Source organism: Mauremys reevesii, linkage group 2 (assembly GCF_016161935.1).
Source record: "Mauremys reevesii isolate NIE-2019 linkage group 2, ASM1616193v1, whole genome shotgun sequence".
NCBI lineage: Eukaryota > Metazoa > Chordata > Testudines > Geoemydidae > Mauremys > Mauremys reevesii.
In genome coordinates this window covers 206,872,133-206,886,452 of record NC_052624.1, presented here as the reverse complement: position 1 = coordinate 206,886,452, position 14,320 = coordinate 206,872,133, and the positions used below count along the sequence as shown (strand labels likewise).

Here is a 14,320-nt window from a genome sequence, read left to right as displayed (position 1 = left end):
TGGGTGAAATCCTGGCCCTACTGAAGTCAACAGAAGTTTTGCAATTGACTTCAGTGGGGCCAGTATTTCACCACTAGTGTTTCTCAATTAGCAGCACAGTGCAGCATAGTGTAAAAAGGATCCCTTAGAACTTTCACTGTGGGATTAGCAGTCACCAAAACTGCAATATCTGCCAAATTTGGCAAACATCCTGCACTGGCCCACCAAAATGAAATGATATAGTTACTCATTCCAACCAATCAGATTTCTTGAGCTTATTGTATGTAGACTAAATTGTTTTCCTTGTGCAGTGGGTTGGCTTGAGAGCTAAAGAACATGCCAGTTAGCTACAGCCAAGTCCCAACCCCAAATGCCCCTGCATTCTCATCTATCACAGTGAAATCAATTGCTTAACTGCATGTGCATTAGACTTCTCTGCACATGTGCAGAATCTGAAAATGTATTATTGTCGTAGGGATTTTCTGATTTTCATTGCCTGTAGATGGTGTAGTTTCATAGATTCATTGAATTTACGGACCAAAGGGAGCAGTAGATATAGCCCAGCCTCCTTTATATCACAGGCCATATGAATTTCACCTAATTGCCCCTATTATTGAGCCAAATAGAACAGGCTGGTTGTTATAGCCAACACTTACAGAAACTGGGGTCTGGATTAAAGTTCCCTAGCTGAGGCTCTACTTCAGCAAGATGGAAGTAATACTTGTAAATAATACCTCAGCCCTAGTAAGATGGAAGTAGTAGGCCAGGAGGAAATAAACTGAGTAAATAGCAATTACTACATTAGTTGCTTTACCTCTTCTTTCCAAGGTGCACAAATAGGAAAAACTGGTGGAGTCTGAAGCACAAGGATATCCAGATGGCAACAGTAGGAGTATGTTGTATCATTCATATTTGCCTAGGGCTTTACAACCTTTTCTTTCAGATGCTGACCTCAGCACATTTATCCATCCTTTTTCATCTTTAGATTTACACATGCAATGCACTGTGCATGCAGCTATGTTGAAGCTTCAGCTCAGGCAGAATGTAACTGTCTGCTTATTTAGAAGTGGGGTTTTGTTTGTTCATTTTTTAGGCAGTATTTCTCCCTTTTGCAGTACCATTTGCACTAGTTTCCAATTAGTTTACAGAAGCAGTTTTTCCTCACTGTGTAATACCATGGCAGCAGAGGCTCTCAATAACAGACTTCATGTTTGAATGGAAGTCTTGTGGCAGACATACCGTCTGATGGGTTCAACTCTGGAAGTTGTTTTCTCCCTTTTTCTGACAGAGTCTAAATTTGCTGGCCTTTAGGTCATGCTGCAAAGCCTCTCTTACCAGATTACATATGTGGGGAGGATAAGGGATGTTGACTGGATGAAGAGAGTTAATCTGCATGTTAAACATATTTGTACATTGACTCAATCTATATAGGCTTAAAATATTGTACACATGCCTAGAGCAAGGTGCATTTTAAATTTCAGTATGAAACATAGAAAACAATTCAATGTAACAGCCTTAATAGGAAGATTTATACATCTACATGCAGCATCCATATACCATATTTGCATAAAACTTAGTTTGAAGACAAAAAAATGAAAGTCAAAATTTGTTTTACCTGGAGACTAGGATGACAGCCAAAGTCCAGTAAAGTCTTCACAACTTGTAAATGACCTTTGTTAACAGCAATATGAAGTGGAGTCTGTCTGCGTTTGTTGCGAGCATTCAAATCTGCACTGCCTCTGTGCAAAACCTCTATCACAGCACCTTCATCTCCAAAAGCTGCGTGGTGAACAGCCCTGTCTCCATCTTTGTCCTAAAGTGTAAACATTGATTTGAAACAAATTCCATTTGTACTACACAATTATAAAAAGCTTACTTCAAAATGATCAGTTAAGGGATTTTCACTGCATTTTCGCAATTAGAGAAAAAGCTGTCCAGGGCACCACTCAAACACTCAGCTAATCTGTATGAAATTAGTTCAAAACCGATCAAGCCCCAGCAACAGAAGCTGAACACACATCTATGTGCAATATGCAATGATCAAGGACGAAAACTGAAACATTACCTACATCTCACAACCTGTGGACTGTCACTTATCTACAACATCTATATACAGTAAAAGCTTTGTTATCCGGCATGTTGAGGGAATGTGGGGGTGCCAGTTAGTCAAAAATTCCGCTTAACTAAGAGTTATATTTACCAGGCTCTGGGAGGACATTTGGGTGTGGGATGGGGCTCAGCACAGGGGGCTGAGGCACGGGGGGGGTTTCAGGGTGCCGGATGTGGGCACAGCTCACCTCTGGTGGCTATCCGCAAGCAGTGACATGTCCCTACTGCTCCTAGGCAGAGGCATGGCCAGGCAACTGTGCGCACTACTTCTGCCCCAGGCGCTGCCCCCGCTACTCTCATTGGCCGCAGTTCCCGGCCAATGGAAGCTCCAGAGCCAGCGCTTGAGGTGGGCTGGGGCAGCGCACGGAGCCCCTGTGGCCGTTCCTCCACCTAGGAGCAGCAGAGACATGTCGCTGCTTCCAGGGAGCCACACAGAGTCACGTAGAGAGCCTGCCAGCCCCACGCCAACCGGACTTTTAATGGATATCAAAAATGCCGGTTTCTAGAGCTTTCCAGTTGGTAAAGTGCTGGATAACACAGATTTACTGTAGCTATTAAAGTCTTCCAAGAAAAGTCAGGATAAAATTTTTGTCAAGTTAATAAAATAAAAAAAAAAATTCTATAGGATGAGCATAGAATTAGAGAGAAGCTGAAAAAAAGGATAGATGAACACAGAACTAAAAGGATGTTTTAAGACCGTCTTTTAAAGAAGAGTTAAATTGACAAACAAGAGTTAAAGGATTGCAATACTACATCTATGCAAAAAAGGGATTAAATGAACCCTTTGATGGGCATATAAATATAAACTCTTTACAATTAGTGACAATTATATACGAAGATAATTTATATTCTAATATTCAAAACTGAATGCTATACAAATGAGCAATAGCCAAATAAAATTAACAGAATTGTTGGATTTTTTTTAATGTCAAGATGTGCGCAAAGTGCAATATTTCACTATGTTACCATACACTAGCTTACTAACATTTGGAAAATATCAAGGATGATAAATAGTAAATATTTTTTTCATAAAAGGTTCCTCTGGATTCCACTACAGCTGTCTTCAGAACAGTTTGATTTATAAAACCAAATATTTTTTCCCACAATCAATCTGTGGTTTTAAAAAGTTTAAAATTATGTAGATTATATAAAACATTTAAATAGTTCACAGATTAAAACATGTCTATGTGCAAAGGGACAGACAGAAAGTTGGTATGATCAGACTAGTTACCAATAGGATATGAAAAGTCAAATTTGCACTCAAAAAAATTTAAAAAACAAAATGATGAAAATCCATAGTTAAACCAAACCACCAAAAGACAGGTGTCTGGTAACCTACAAGTGTCCCTTTCTGTTTAGGTATTAGAAATATTTAAATTTACAAGATTTCCATTGAAGAAAGCAGCAACCTTCAAAGACGTTCTGGTAAAAGCCTTGTGTATGTTTTGTTCATAATGCTTCCAAATTATCTTCCACAGATAAAGTTCATTCTCATCCACTAGTAATGGATCAAGAAAAAGAAGAGTCACAAAGTCTAAACACAGTCCAGAAGGAAAGTATTCTCCTATATTTCTTGGCCACTGATAATGTTCCAGCATGGTATTCGGGATCACTGTTCTAAAGGAGGCTCTGTATAGTTTGACTTTAGTGGTGATTAAAGATGCCATGGCACATTTTATAAGACTAAGTGTTAAAGATGAATGAAATTCCAACTTGGGTAATTACATTCTGCCTCTCTAAATTTCCCTTGCATTTTCAGTTGCATACTGTGATTGTCTTCAACTCGCATCTTGAATTGTTGTATAGCATTGTGTGTTGTGTTAGCTGCTGCATTTCATTCCAGGGTGTTTTCTTTCATTGGGAAGAGAAGCTATTCCTATTCATACTTGTTTACAATCTGCAAACTGATCTGGGATCCACCAGAATGAAATATTATATATAACTATGAAACATTTAAGCTAATTTTAAGTACTTTTAAATACTATGTTAATGAGCTAAGCTATTAATTTTTTCTCCATTTAATTTCCATAGCCAAAAGACTGAACTTAAAGACTACTGATTCATTAAAATAAATGCAGGTGCTTTTATTTTAAAAGTGTGGAGTTCCAGATATATATGTGCATTATTTCTAGAACTAACTTCAGTAAGTTGTTACTCTAGGGAAAAAATACCAAACCGCATATTTTCTATACAGCAGAATCTTAACTGTACTACCCAGAGCTGCCAAACAGCTAGCTAAGAAGTTGTCCCAAATAAAAGGGGCCTTTAAAAAAAAATCCGAACATTAGAATGAAAAAAAAAAACTTTATTGAATATAATATTTTATCTACTTTTTATATACTTATTCAATAACTTCTGCAGAAAGACTAGAATGCTAACACTAGGGTGACCCGATGTTCCGATTTTATAGGGACAGTCCTGATTTTGGGGGCTTTTTCTTATATAGGCATCTATTACCCCCCACCCCGTCCTGATTTTTTACACTTGCTATCTGGTCACCCTAGCTAATACCTAGATAAGTATTTGAGCCCTATGCTACTAACCAAATGCATCCTGATTAAGTGGCATTGTTACATATTGTCCTGATTAAGCAGAAGTCATCACTGTTCACTATCAGGTTAAATCAGTTCCCAGGGGAGACAACACAAGGAAGCAGCCACCCCAAGTGAGCATGTCCTAAGTGCAATCCTATTTGTGTTCCTTATCATCCACATACTCCTCACCCCATGTCCCAAAGTCAGTTTTTTAACACTCCCGTTCTCTACTCAATCTAGGGTTGCCAATTTTCTAATCGCAGAAAACCGAACACCTTGCCCAGCCCCCTGCCCATTCCCTGAGACCCTGCCCCCGCTCCCTCCATCCCCCCTCCCTCCATCACTCCATCTCCCCTCCCCCGCTCACTCCATCCCCCCTCCCTCGCTCACTCATTTTCCCTGAGCTGGGGCAAGGGGTTGGGGTGTGGGAGTGGGTGAGGGCACCAGCTGTGGGTGCGGGCTCCCAGGTAGGGCCAGAAATGAGGGGTTTGGGGTGTAGGAAGGGGGCTCTAGGCTGGGGCCAAAGGATTCGGAATACAGGAGGGGGCTCTGGGCTGAGGCAGGGGGTTGGTGTGTTGGAGGGGGTGCGGGCTCTGGGCTGGGGTGAAGGCTCTGAGGTGGGGCCAGAAATGAGGGGTTCAGGGTGCAGGAGGGGGGTCCAGGCTGGGGCAGGGGGTTGGGGTGCAGGAGGAGGTGCAGGGTGCAGGCTCCATGCAGCTCCCAGGAAGCGGCTGGCATGTCCCTGCGGCTCCTAGGGGAAAGGGCAGCTACAGGGGTTCTGCGCCCTGCCTCTGCCCACAGGCACCACCCCTGCCGCTCCCATTGGCCGTGGTTCCCTGGGTCTGGCTGAACTCTAGCTTCCCACTCAGCCGCTCCCTGATCCTTGCTGCAATTCTCTTTTTAGGAGTTTCCCCTACCGGACTTCCTCTTTGCACCTCTCCCCATACACAGTTACAGCCAGCTGTAGCAGCAACCTCCAGCACCCATCCACCCATCCCCTCTGCACCAGCAGCTCCTCTGCTTGAACAGTCCCAGTGGAGAGCATATCAAAGCTCCATCTCTGACCCCACAGTTCACTTATTTAGCAGCCTAATCCAGCTCTCAAGTGGAGTATGATGTATATGATTTTCAGACAACTGTTTTTCAGTGAAGTAATATGATTCGAAAGTCAGATCATGGCAAGCAAATACTGCCTTTTTAAAAAGCAAGCCATTTGTCCCAATTCAACAAGCCAAAATTTCCAAAGAAACTTCAAATTTGGGAATATAAATGAGAAATTTCAGTTGTCTTCTCTCACCCCTCCATAGACTTTTAGTACAGATCTGTGGCACTTTTGTACAATTTTACAAGTATGTAATACATATGAATTAAATAAGACAAAATGTTTAAACACCTGAATATACTTTTTCAGATAAATTTCTTCTATACCCAAAGATGAACAGGACTGAAAATGATTTCAGAGCATTTTGCATAGTATTAAATAACTAAGCAGGTATTTAACCTTAGTTCATCTTGCATGAAAAAAAAAAAAATTGAAGCAAAGCTGTTCTAGAGCAATTCTTGCCAAGTTACTACGTCTCCTTCAACTCAAACCTACTTTACTTTCAGTATGTGAAACCCTCTCTACACTGTATAATGTATGCATAGTAAGAAAAGTATCTACTTTGGAGAATGCACTACCAGCTGCCTGTTTTGTCTACATGCCACATGCAAAGGGCTGGCTTTGTGCTGCTTCCCATTCACATGAATGGAAGGAAGTTAGGAAGCGCCTCATCCAGCACATTCACACAAGATGGTGCATCATATACAATTTTACAATTAGTCTTTATGCTGCCAGAATCAGTTATGTAATTCTGGTGCAAAACAATTCATACTGCTTAAGGAATCAGGCCCTAAGAAATTCAACATTTAGGCTGTGCTTCCTTCCTACTTCATTTTTATGATCTGTATTACCATAAAGTCTAGGAGCTTTAGTCATGGACCAGGACCCCACTGTGCTAGGTAATCAAATTTTTTACTTTGAATTGTAACAAACTTGGAACCTCAAGCGATCCTGCATTCAGGGAATGTAGTTTCAATGATCATCCCCTGAATAACAGTGAAAAAAATTAAAGAGAAAATGGCAATCCTGTGCTTAGTATGTAAAAACACTTGCCTGTGCTAAAAGAAATACACAATGAACACTATTGTAGGAGACTTCACTCCCATAGGCAGAAAGATTCTACAAAGAATTTAAGAATTTAATGTATTTTATCCCTCAGAGATTTTTCCCTTGTAGATGAGGGAGATGGTGCATGGAGAAAAAGTAGAAACATTTCGCACATATTTGTGCACAATAATCCTACACATAGTAACAAATGGCATAATGTTTATTAAAACATACATCCCTGGATTTTATTAGCCAACCAATATGATTCAGCCAAACTAAATTCTGTGTAATTATGTAGAAGTAACATAGTACTAAAGACTCCAGTGAAAACACTCAATAAATGACACTGGCTAAACTGCTAACCTCAAGAGAAGGACTATTTTCCCTTACAAAACAGATCATGACAGAATTAGCTGAGGAGCCATCTTGGTCACTCAGACCAACAGAAGAACAAAACTACTTTCTCTCTTTCCAGAAGATCTCAAAATGCTTTACAAATATTAATTGATGGCATGAACTGCAATTAATAAGGTAAGAAACACCATATTTTAACAAAAGAGAATGCTAATGCCAAGAAATTGAGAAGTCAGTTAGACAGCAAGGAATAGAACCCAGATCTCATGACCCCCAGCCTTAATCACAATATGATCCTCCCTCACACATAGAGCAAGGGAGTCCTGTTGCCATAAAAAAAATTTCAATTTAATTTTTTTTTAAAAGCTCATAAAAGATATCACTGCACATAAATTTACTGCTGCTGTCCATCAACCACTAACTTTTTTATATTTTAAGTCCACAGATCCTAAACTAAGAGCACTCCATTAGGAAGAGTGGCCACCCTCACCTCTAACCTGATCCTGCCACCAATGTGGACCAGTGGTTATGAAAAGATAGGTGACATAGAACCTCCTGAGACCATTGATGGTTTGGCATCAGTATCCCTCTCAAAAAAAGTATTATTTTATACAAAATTACTTTTACATCTCTGGTGCAATTGGGATTGCAATAATCATCCCGACAGGTAAAGGAGTAAAAAAGAGAGGCAAAAGTTATACTTAAAACGCTTCAGCAACACAGCTGCACCACTACAGCGGCAGACATAGGTAATTCACCTCCCCAAGAGGCAATATAATTCTTCTGTCGATGTAGCACTGTCTACATGAGGACTTAGGTCAGCTTAACTACACCACTCAGGGATGTGGATTTTTCACACCCCTGACTGATGTAGTTAAACTGACCTAATTTTATCACACAGACTAGGCCTAAGAATGTAATATTGCCTTGGGACACAAAAAGCATCAAGAGAATGACTGTTAAGTGCAGGAGTGCAGTGCAGAAGATAAAATGCATCTGACCCCCCAAAATATGGAAGTGATTAATAGATGTAGTGGTATAGAATCATAGAATATTAGGATTGGAAGGGACCTCAGGAGGTCAACTAGTCCAACCCCCTGCTCAAAGCAGGACCAATCCCCAGGCAGATTTTTGCCCCAGATCCCTAAATTACCCCCTCAAGTATTGAACTCACAACCTTGTGTTTAGCAGGCAAATGCTCAAACCTCTGAACTTAGTAGTTAACAAAAAACAGTCATATTTAAATTAAATTACCTCTGCTTCCACATCCACGTTCTGTTTCAGAAGTAATTTCAAAATGTCAACATGTCCATTCTGACTGGCTGCTTGCATAGCTGTGTGTCCAGCACACTGCCCATTCACCTGAAAGTATATTAAGAATGCAAAGTTAACTTACAGTGTACATCAATATATACACATACATATCAGATATTTACTACCAATAATATCAGCAAATATCCATGTTCTAAAAACCGTTTATTGTGAAATTTTCATTTCACCTGCACTCTGCCTACTAAATCATCTCCATCAGGGCTACCATACCAAATATCTGAGCAACTTTCAAATTGAGTGTGTGCGCGCGCGCACACCATATTTGGGGACAGTACAATCTGTTAGGTCTTTTTCATCTCTACACTTCTTATTCATTAGCAAGAATGAAGAAATAACAATGTCATTCTGATTTTTACTTATGTCAAAGTTTAATATTAAATTGCTAGCTTGGAGATTTTAGTCAGGCTGCTGCAAAGGTGGACTTTTGAAGAGAATCAGCTGTGTTCTGCAGAATTTATTTTCCCCCTAATTTATGGTAGGGGACTTACAGCCATGCATGTACACTCTTTTTTATTGTTTGTATAAATCTGAATTAATTTAAAATTCAAAATTAAATGTTTAAGGCCAGTGATGTCCAACCTTTGGACCTCAAAAGTGAATGTATTAAAAAGAAAATATGTATTTGACTGGGAACTGAAACACATTCTGAACCAAGCTGAGCCCTATGATTCTCAAGTGTTTTGACTATAGGGAGGAGGAGGAAGCTTCTCCACTGTGTTGCAAGAACATCAGGAAGAACAGCTAGCAGCTCGATTGACTCAGCAGTCTAGGGAAGTGCCTAGATGAGGATGGTTCTCCCTATCTCACAAAGCCACCCAGGAGATAAGAGAAGTTAAGGACTGCCACCATTTACGACTACTCAATTCTCTACCTCAGCCCTACTTAGAATAGCTTGGAGGCTGCTCTAATTCCTGCCAGATGGCATATGGTACAAAAAAATATGTTCACTGTGAATGGCTGCAATACAGTGGCTTCTAGCCCCTCCACTACCTCCAGAGGCTGTGGAAGAGAGGCACAGGTACCAGCTACGCCAGCTCTCTGCACACGGGGGATTCATCGATGCAAGGGGAATCCCTAGCAGAGGATTTGGGATTTCTTGTATTTCCCGTGCGTTAGAAGTCACACAAAAAAAAGACACTCACATCCACATCCGGTCTCTTTAGCAAATCTTCCACTTTTGCTACATCTCCATTAGCAGCAGCTTTAACAAGTTCTTCATTGAGGTCCCCAGATTCTTGTGTTTCGAACAGTTTCTTCAAAAGTTGGGACAATCTCTCTACAGATATCAAACAAAGCATGTAAGATCACAACTCCAAATAGAGAACAACAAATCTGGCTGTTTTTCCTATCTGAAGAGACTTACACAAGTCGCCATTCAGTTTATCACTTAGTTCAGCACCTCAACACCAAAGCTCTAACTCACTGACATCAGTTTCTCATCAGTTCAGAAACTTCAAATTTACTCAAAGATGATCAGTTTCACTCTACAGTTAGGATTCCTGCCTGAGTGGTTTTGACAAGAGTGAGGGGAAAAACAACTGAGGAGAGTTGGCAGTATTTCAAAGGGACACTATTAAGGCCCCAAAAGCAAGCTATTCTGCCGGGTAGGAAAGATAGAAAATATGTGTCAAAAGACCAGCTTAGCTTAACCATGAGATCTTGCATGATCTAAAAAATAAAAAGGAGTCATAAAAAAAATGGAAACTAGGGCAAATTACAAAGGATGAATATAGGCAAACACCACAGGAATGCAGGGGCAAGATTAGAAAGGCAAAAGCACAAAATGAGCTCAATCTAGCTACAGGAATAAAGGGAAACAAGATGACTTTTTATCAATACATTAGAAGCAAGAGGAAGACCAAGGACAGGCTAGGCCCACTGCTCAGTGAGGAGGGAGAAACAGTAACAGGGCACTTGGAAATGACAGAGATGCTCAATGACTTCTTTGTTTCGGTCTTCACCGAGAAGTCTGAAGGAATGCCTAACAATGAATGCTAATAGGAAGGGGGTAGGTTTGGAAGATGAAATAAAAAAGAGTAAGTTAAAAATCACTTAGAAAAGTTAGATGCCTGCAAGTCACCAGGGCCTGATGAAATGCATCCTAGAATACTCGAGGAGCTAATAGAGGAGGTATCTGAGCCTCTAGCTCTTATCTTTGGAAAATCATGGGACACTGGAGAGATTCCAGAAGACTGGAAAAGAGCAAATATAATGTCCATCTATAAAAAGGGAAATAAAAACAACCCAGGGAACTACAGACCAGTTAGTTTAACTTCTGTGCCAGGGAAGATAATGGAGCAAGTAATTAAGGAAATCATCTGTAAACACTTGGAAGGTGGTAAGGTGATAGCGAATAGCCAGCATGGATTTGTAAAGAACAAATCATGTCAAACCAATCTGATAGCTTTCTTTGATAGGATAACGAGTCTTGTGGATAAAGGAAAAGCGGTGGATGTGGTATACCTAGACTTTAGTATGGCATTTGATACGGTCTTGCATGATATTCTTATCAATAAATTAGGCAAATACAACTTAGATGGGGCTACTATAAAGGTGAGTGCATAACTGGCTGGATAACTGTACTCAGAGAGTAGTTATTAATGGCTCCCAATCCTGCTGGAAAGGTATAACAAGTGGGGTTCCGCAGGGGTCTGTTTTGGGACTGGCTCTGTTCAATATCTTCATCAACGACTTAGATGTTGGCATAGAAAGTACGCTTATTAAGTTTGCAGGTGATACCAAACTGGGAGGGATTGCAACTGCTTTGGAGGATAGGGTCATAATTCAAAATGATCTGGACAAATTGGAGAAATGGTCTGAGGTAAACAGGATGAAGTTTAATAAAGACAAATGCAAAGTGCTCCACTTAGGAAGGAACAATCAGTTTCACACATACAGAATGGGAAGAGACTGTCTAGAAAAGAGTACAGCAGAAAGGGATCTAGGGGTTATAGTGGACCACAAGCTAAATATGAGTCAACAGTGTGATGCTGTTGCAAAAAAAGCAAACGTGATTCTGGGATGCATTAACAGGTGTGTTGTGAGCAAGACACGAGAAGTCATTCTTCCACTCTACTCTGCGCTGGTTAGGCCTCAACCAGAATATTGTGTCCAGTTCTGGGCACCGCATTTCAAGAAAGATGTGGAGAAATTGGAGAGGGTCCAGAGAAGCGCAACAAGAATGATTAAAGGTCTAGAGAACATGACCTATGAAGGAAGGCTGAAAGAATTGGTTTTGTTTAGTTTGGAAAAGAGAAGACAGAGGGGACATGATAGCAGTTTTCAGGTATCTAAAACGGTGTCATAAGGAGGAGGGAGAAAACTTGTTCATCTTAGCCTCTAAGGATAGAACAAGAAGCAATGGGCTTAAACTGCAGCAAGGAAGGTTTAGGTTGGACATTAGGAAAAACTTCCTAACTATCAGGGTGGTTAAACACTGGAATAAACTGCTTAGGGAGATTGCGGAATCTCCATCTCTGGAGATATTTAAGAGTAGGTTAGATAAATGTCTATCAGGGATGGTCTAGACAGTATTTGGTCCTGCCATGAAGGCAGGGAACTGGACTCGATGACCTCTTGAGGTCCCTTCCAGCTCTACAATCTATGAATCTATAAATAGATGGGACTGAAACAGGAAAAATGTTACAGATTTACAGGCTAGTATATTGGCTTTCTGCTTTTTCAGAGGAAGTTAATTAAAAATACAGACTTTCCTCCAGGGCTTTACGCACAAAGTGACGTGCCAGCCACATAGTTCATCTTACAGCTACTGCAGCCTAACTGTATCTCTCACAGGAAATTCATATGCATTAGGGAAACTTAACTTAGCATTCAACAATAGGAGACAATGGGAAAAAGTATGAGAGCTACCCAGAATGTTTTTGTGGCATCAAAGCCAAATATGACGAGCAAACGAGACTCAAGGCATGCCCAAAGAGGAAAGCACAGGTTTAATAATAAAGAAGTTTCTCAGGAGTCCACCTCGATATAAAGAACAGTATGAAGAAGATAGATTGGGTACGTCTATTCTTCCTGCCTCATAATTAAGGTTAAAATTGTGTCACGGTTATTTTTAGTAAAAGTCACAGACAGGTCATGGGAAATAAACAAAAATTCACAGACCTGTCTGTGACTTTTACTTAAAAAAAAGGGGGTGGCGTAACTGTGGGGGAAAGGGGACTAACAGCTCCAGCCCCCTTCCAGGGTACCGGGCTGAAGCTGAAAATGTCATGGAGGTCTCTGAAAGTCACAGAATCCATTTTACATCTTTACCTCGCTCCCACCTATCGTCTCTTGATTGGAAGCTTTTGGAGCAGAGAATATTATATATGTTTGCAGTGCCTAGCACAATGGGACTCCAATCCTGACTCTGCGCCTTTAGGCACTATTTCTTTGTATTCCGATAAACAGTGCTTTAGATTTTTAGCTAACAGAGGTGAAGATTACACGTTTTTTGAGAAGCAGATTATCCCACATCTGCCTACTATAGGATTCCTTGTACTTTCCTCTGAAGCAAGATACTGGACTAGATGGACAACAGGTACGATCCAGCATGGAAATTCTTTTGCAATAGGAGTTTTCCCCAGCCATCAGTATGAACTACTTTCCTGGAGATTATTATTCTTGCTTCATATAGGCATCATACCAATATTTATCAACAATATTTTAAGTTTACACAATTTTATTTACCAAAACCACACATTCCTAAATAGTACGCACACTTACCACCAGATGCATTGCTTATAGCTGATCCTGCTGATGCCACCTTTGAGACAGCTGCTGGATTGTATGTCCAAGAGGTCCCACAAACCTCTACCTTCAAATCACTGTCTGAATAAATCTGTTGGACCCGGCCAACTTTACCTAAAGTCTGTATTGAGGACAAGGAAAAGACCAAGTAAAGATATTTAGATGTTAACATATTATAGCATATGGACAGTTTTATAAAGTAAAAGGGTTTCTGAAACCTCACTTTAAAATCAGTAACACCTTCAACTTAATTCTAACAGGCTGAGTTATAGGCTAGGCAGATTATTAAACTGAGTCTACGCTGCAGTTAAGTAGGGCTTTCCACAGAATTATACTAGCTCAATTTAGCTAATTCAACTGAAAAAAGTATTTTTTCCCTAGTCTAGACAAGGCCTAAATGTCACCCCAATTCCAATAATTTGAAGGTTCAACCATTTCCAAGTGTAATTAAAAATACCATAGCGACATACCATTGTGTACACACACATACTTACAGGGAGCATTGCTTCAGCCCATTCTCCATGACCTCTTTGAAGAAGCTTGATTCGTTCTAAATCATAACAAACTTGAACAAGGTCACCCACTTGAAACTGTGAGGTACCTCCTTCTGCACCTTGAGCAGCATCTCCACTTCGGACAACATTAGCTTTGGTGAGAACAGCTGGATTAAATGTCCACCTAGAAAATAATGCATTTCAAACTAATGATCTTTTCTTTTTTAATATAAAAAGTGGGGGCTATATTTTAAAAGGTTACTTGTTGCCTTAAGTTGTGCTTTTGTGCCCAGAAATTTGTGTGATTGGACACTATGGCTTAGCTGCTGTTAATCACTTTCCCCATAAATTTCCACTTAGTTTACCAGCAGGTGGCTGCAAGGGTAATCTTCTGAGAGGTGCACCTGAAGCAGTCAGAACATTCCCATGGTTTGTTCTTGCAGCCTGAGGGGAAAAGCTGCCAGCCATATAATGGCAGCTGTGTAGTGACTGCGTTTTGGTTTGCTTGGGTGGAGGATGGACATCACCTAGAGTAGGGATTACTGTCCTGAGAGTCTGGCATTCCTCTCAAAATACAGTAAGGAAAGGGAAGGACCCAGGATAACTGATAAGGATGGATT

The 14,320-nt window shown here is 40.5% G+C and overlaps 1 protein-coding gene across 6 annotated transcripts in view; it reads right to left on the bottom strand.

Moving 5' to 3' along the window:
- Positions 1-14,320, bottom strand: part of MIB1 (MIB E3 ubiquitin protein ligase 1) — a 113,599-nt gene that overhangs the window by 67,042 nt on the left and 32,237 nt on the right. For all 6 annotated transcript variants that reach the window (XR_005593591.1, XR_005593592.1, XM_039522264.1 and 3 more), the window contains exons 7-11: positions 13,701-13,884; positions 13,183-13,327; positions 9,600-9,733; positions 8,380-8,487; positions 1,595-1,792 (exon numbers count right to left, since the gene is read on the bottom strand). Coding sequence is in view for 4 of the 6 variants with exons in the window: in XM_039522264.1 (XP_039378198.1) it covers positions 1,595-1,792; positions 8,380-8,487; positions 9,600-9,733; positions 13,183-13,327; positions 13,701-13,884 (769 nt within the window). In the remaining 2 variants the exon portion in view is untranslated. The remainder of the gene's footprint in view (positions 1-1,594; positions 1,793-8,379; positions 8,488-9,599; positions 9,734-13,182; positions 13,328-13,700; positions 13,885-14,320) is intronic.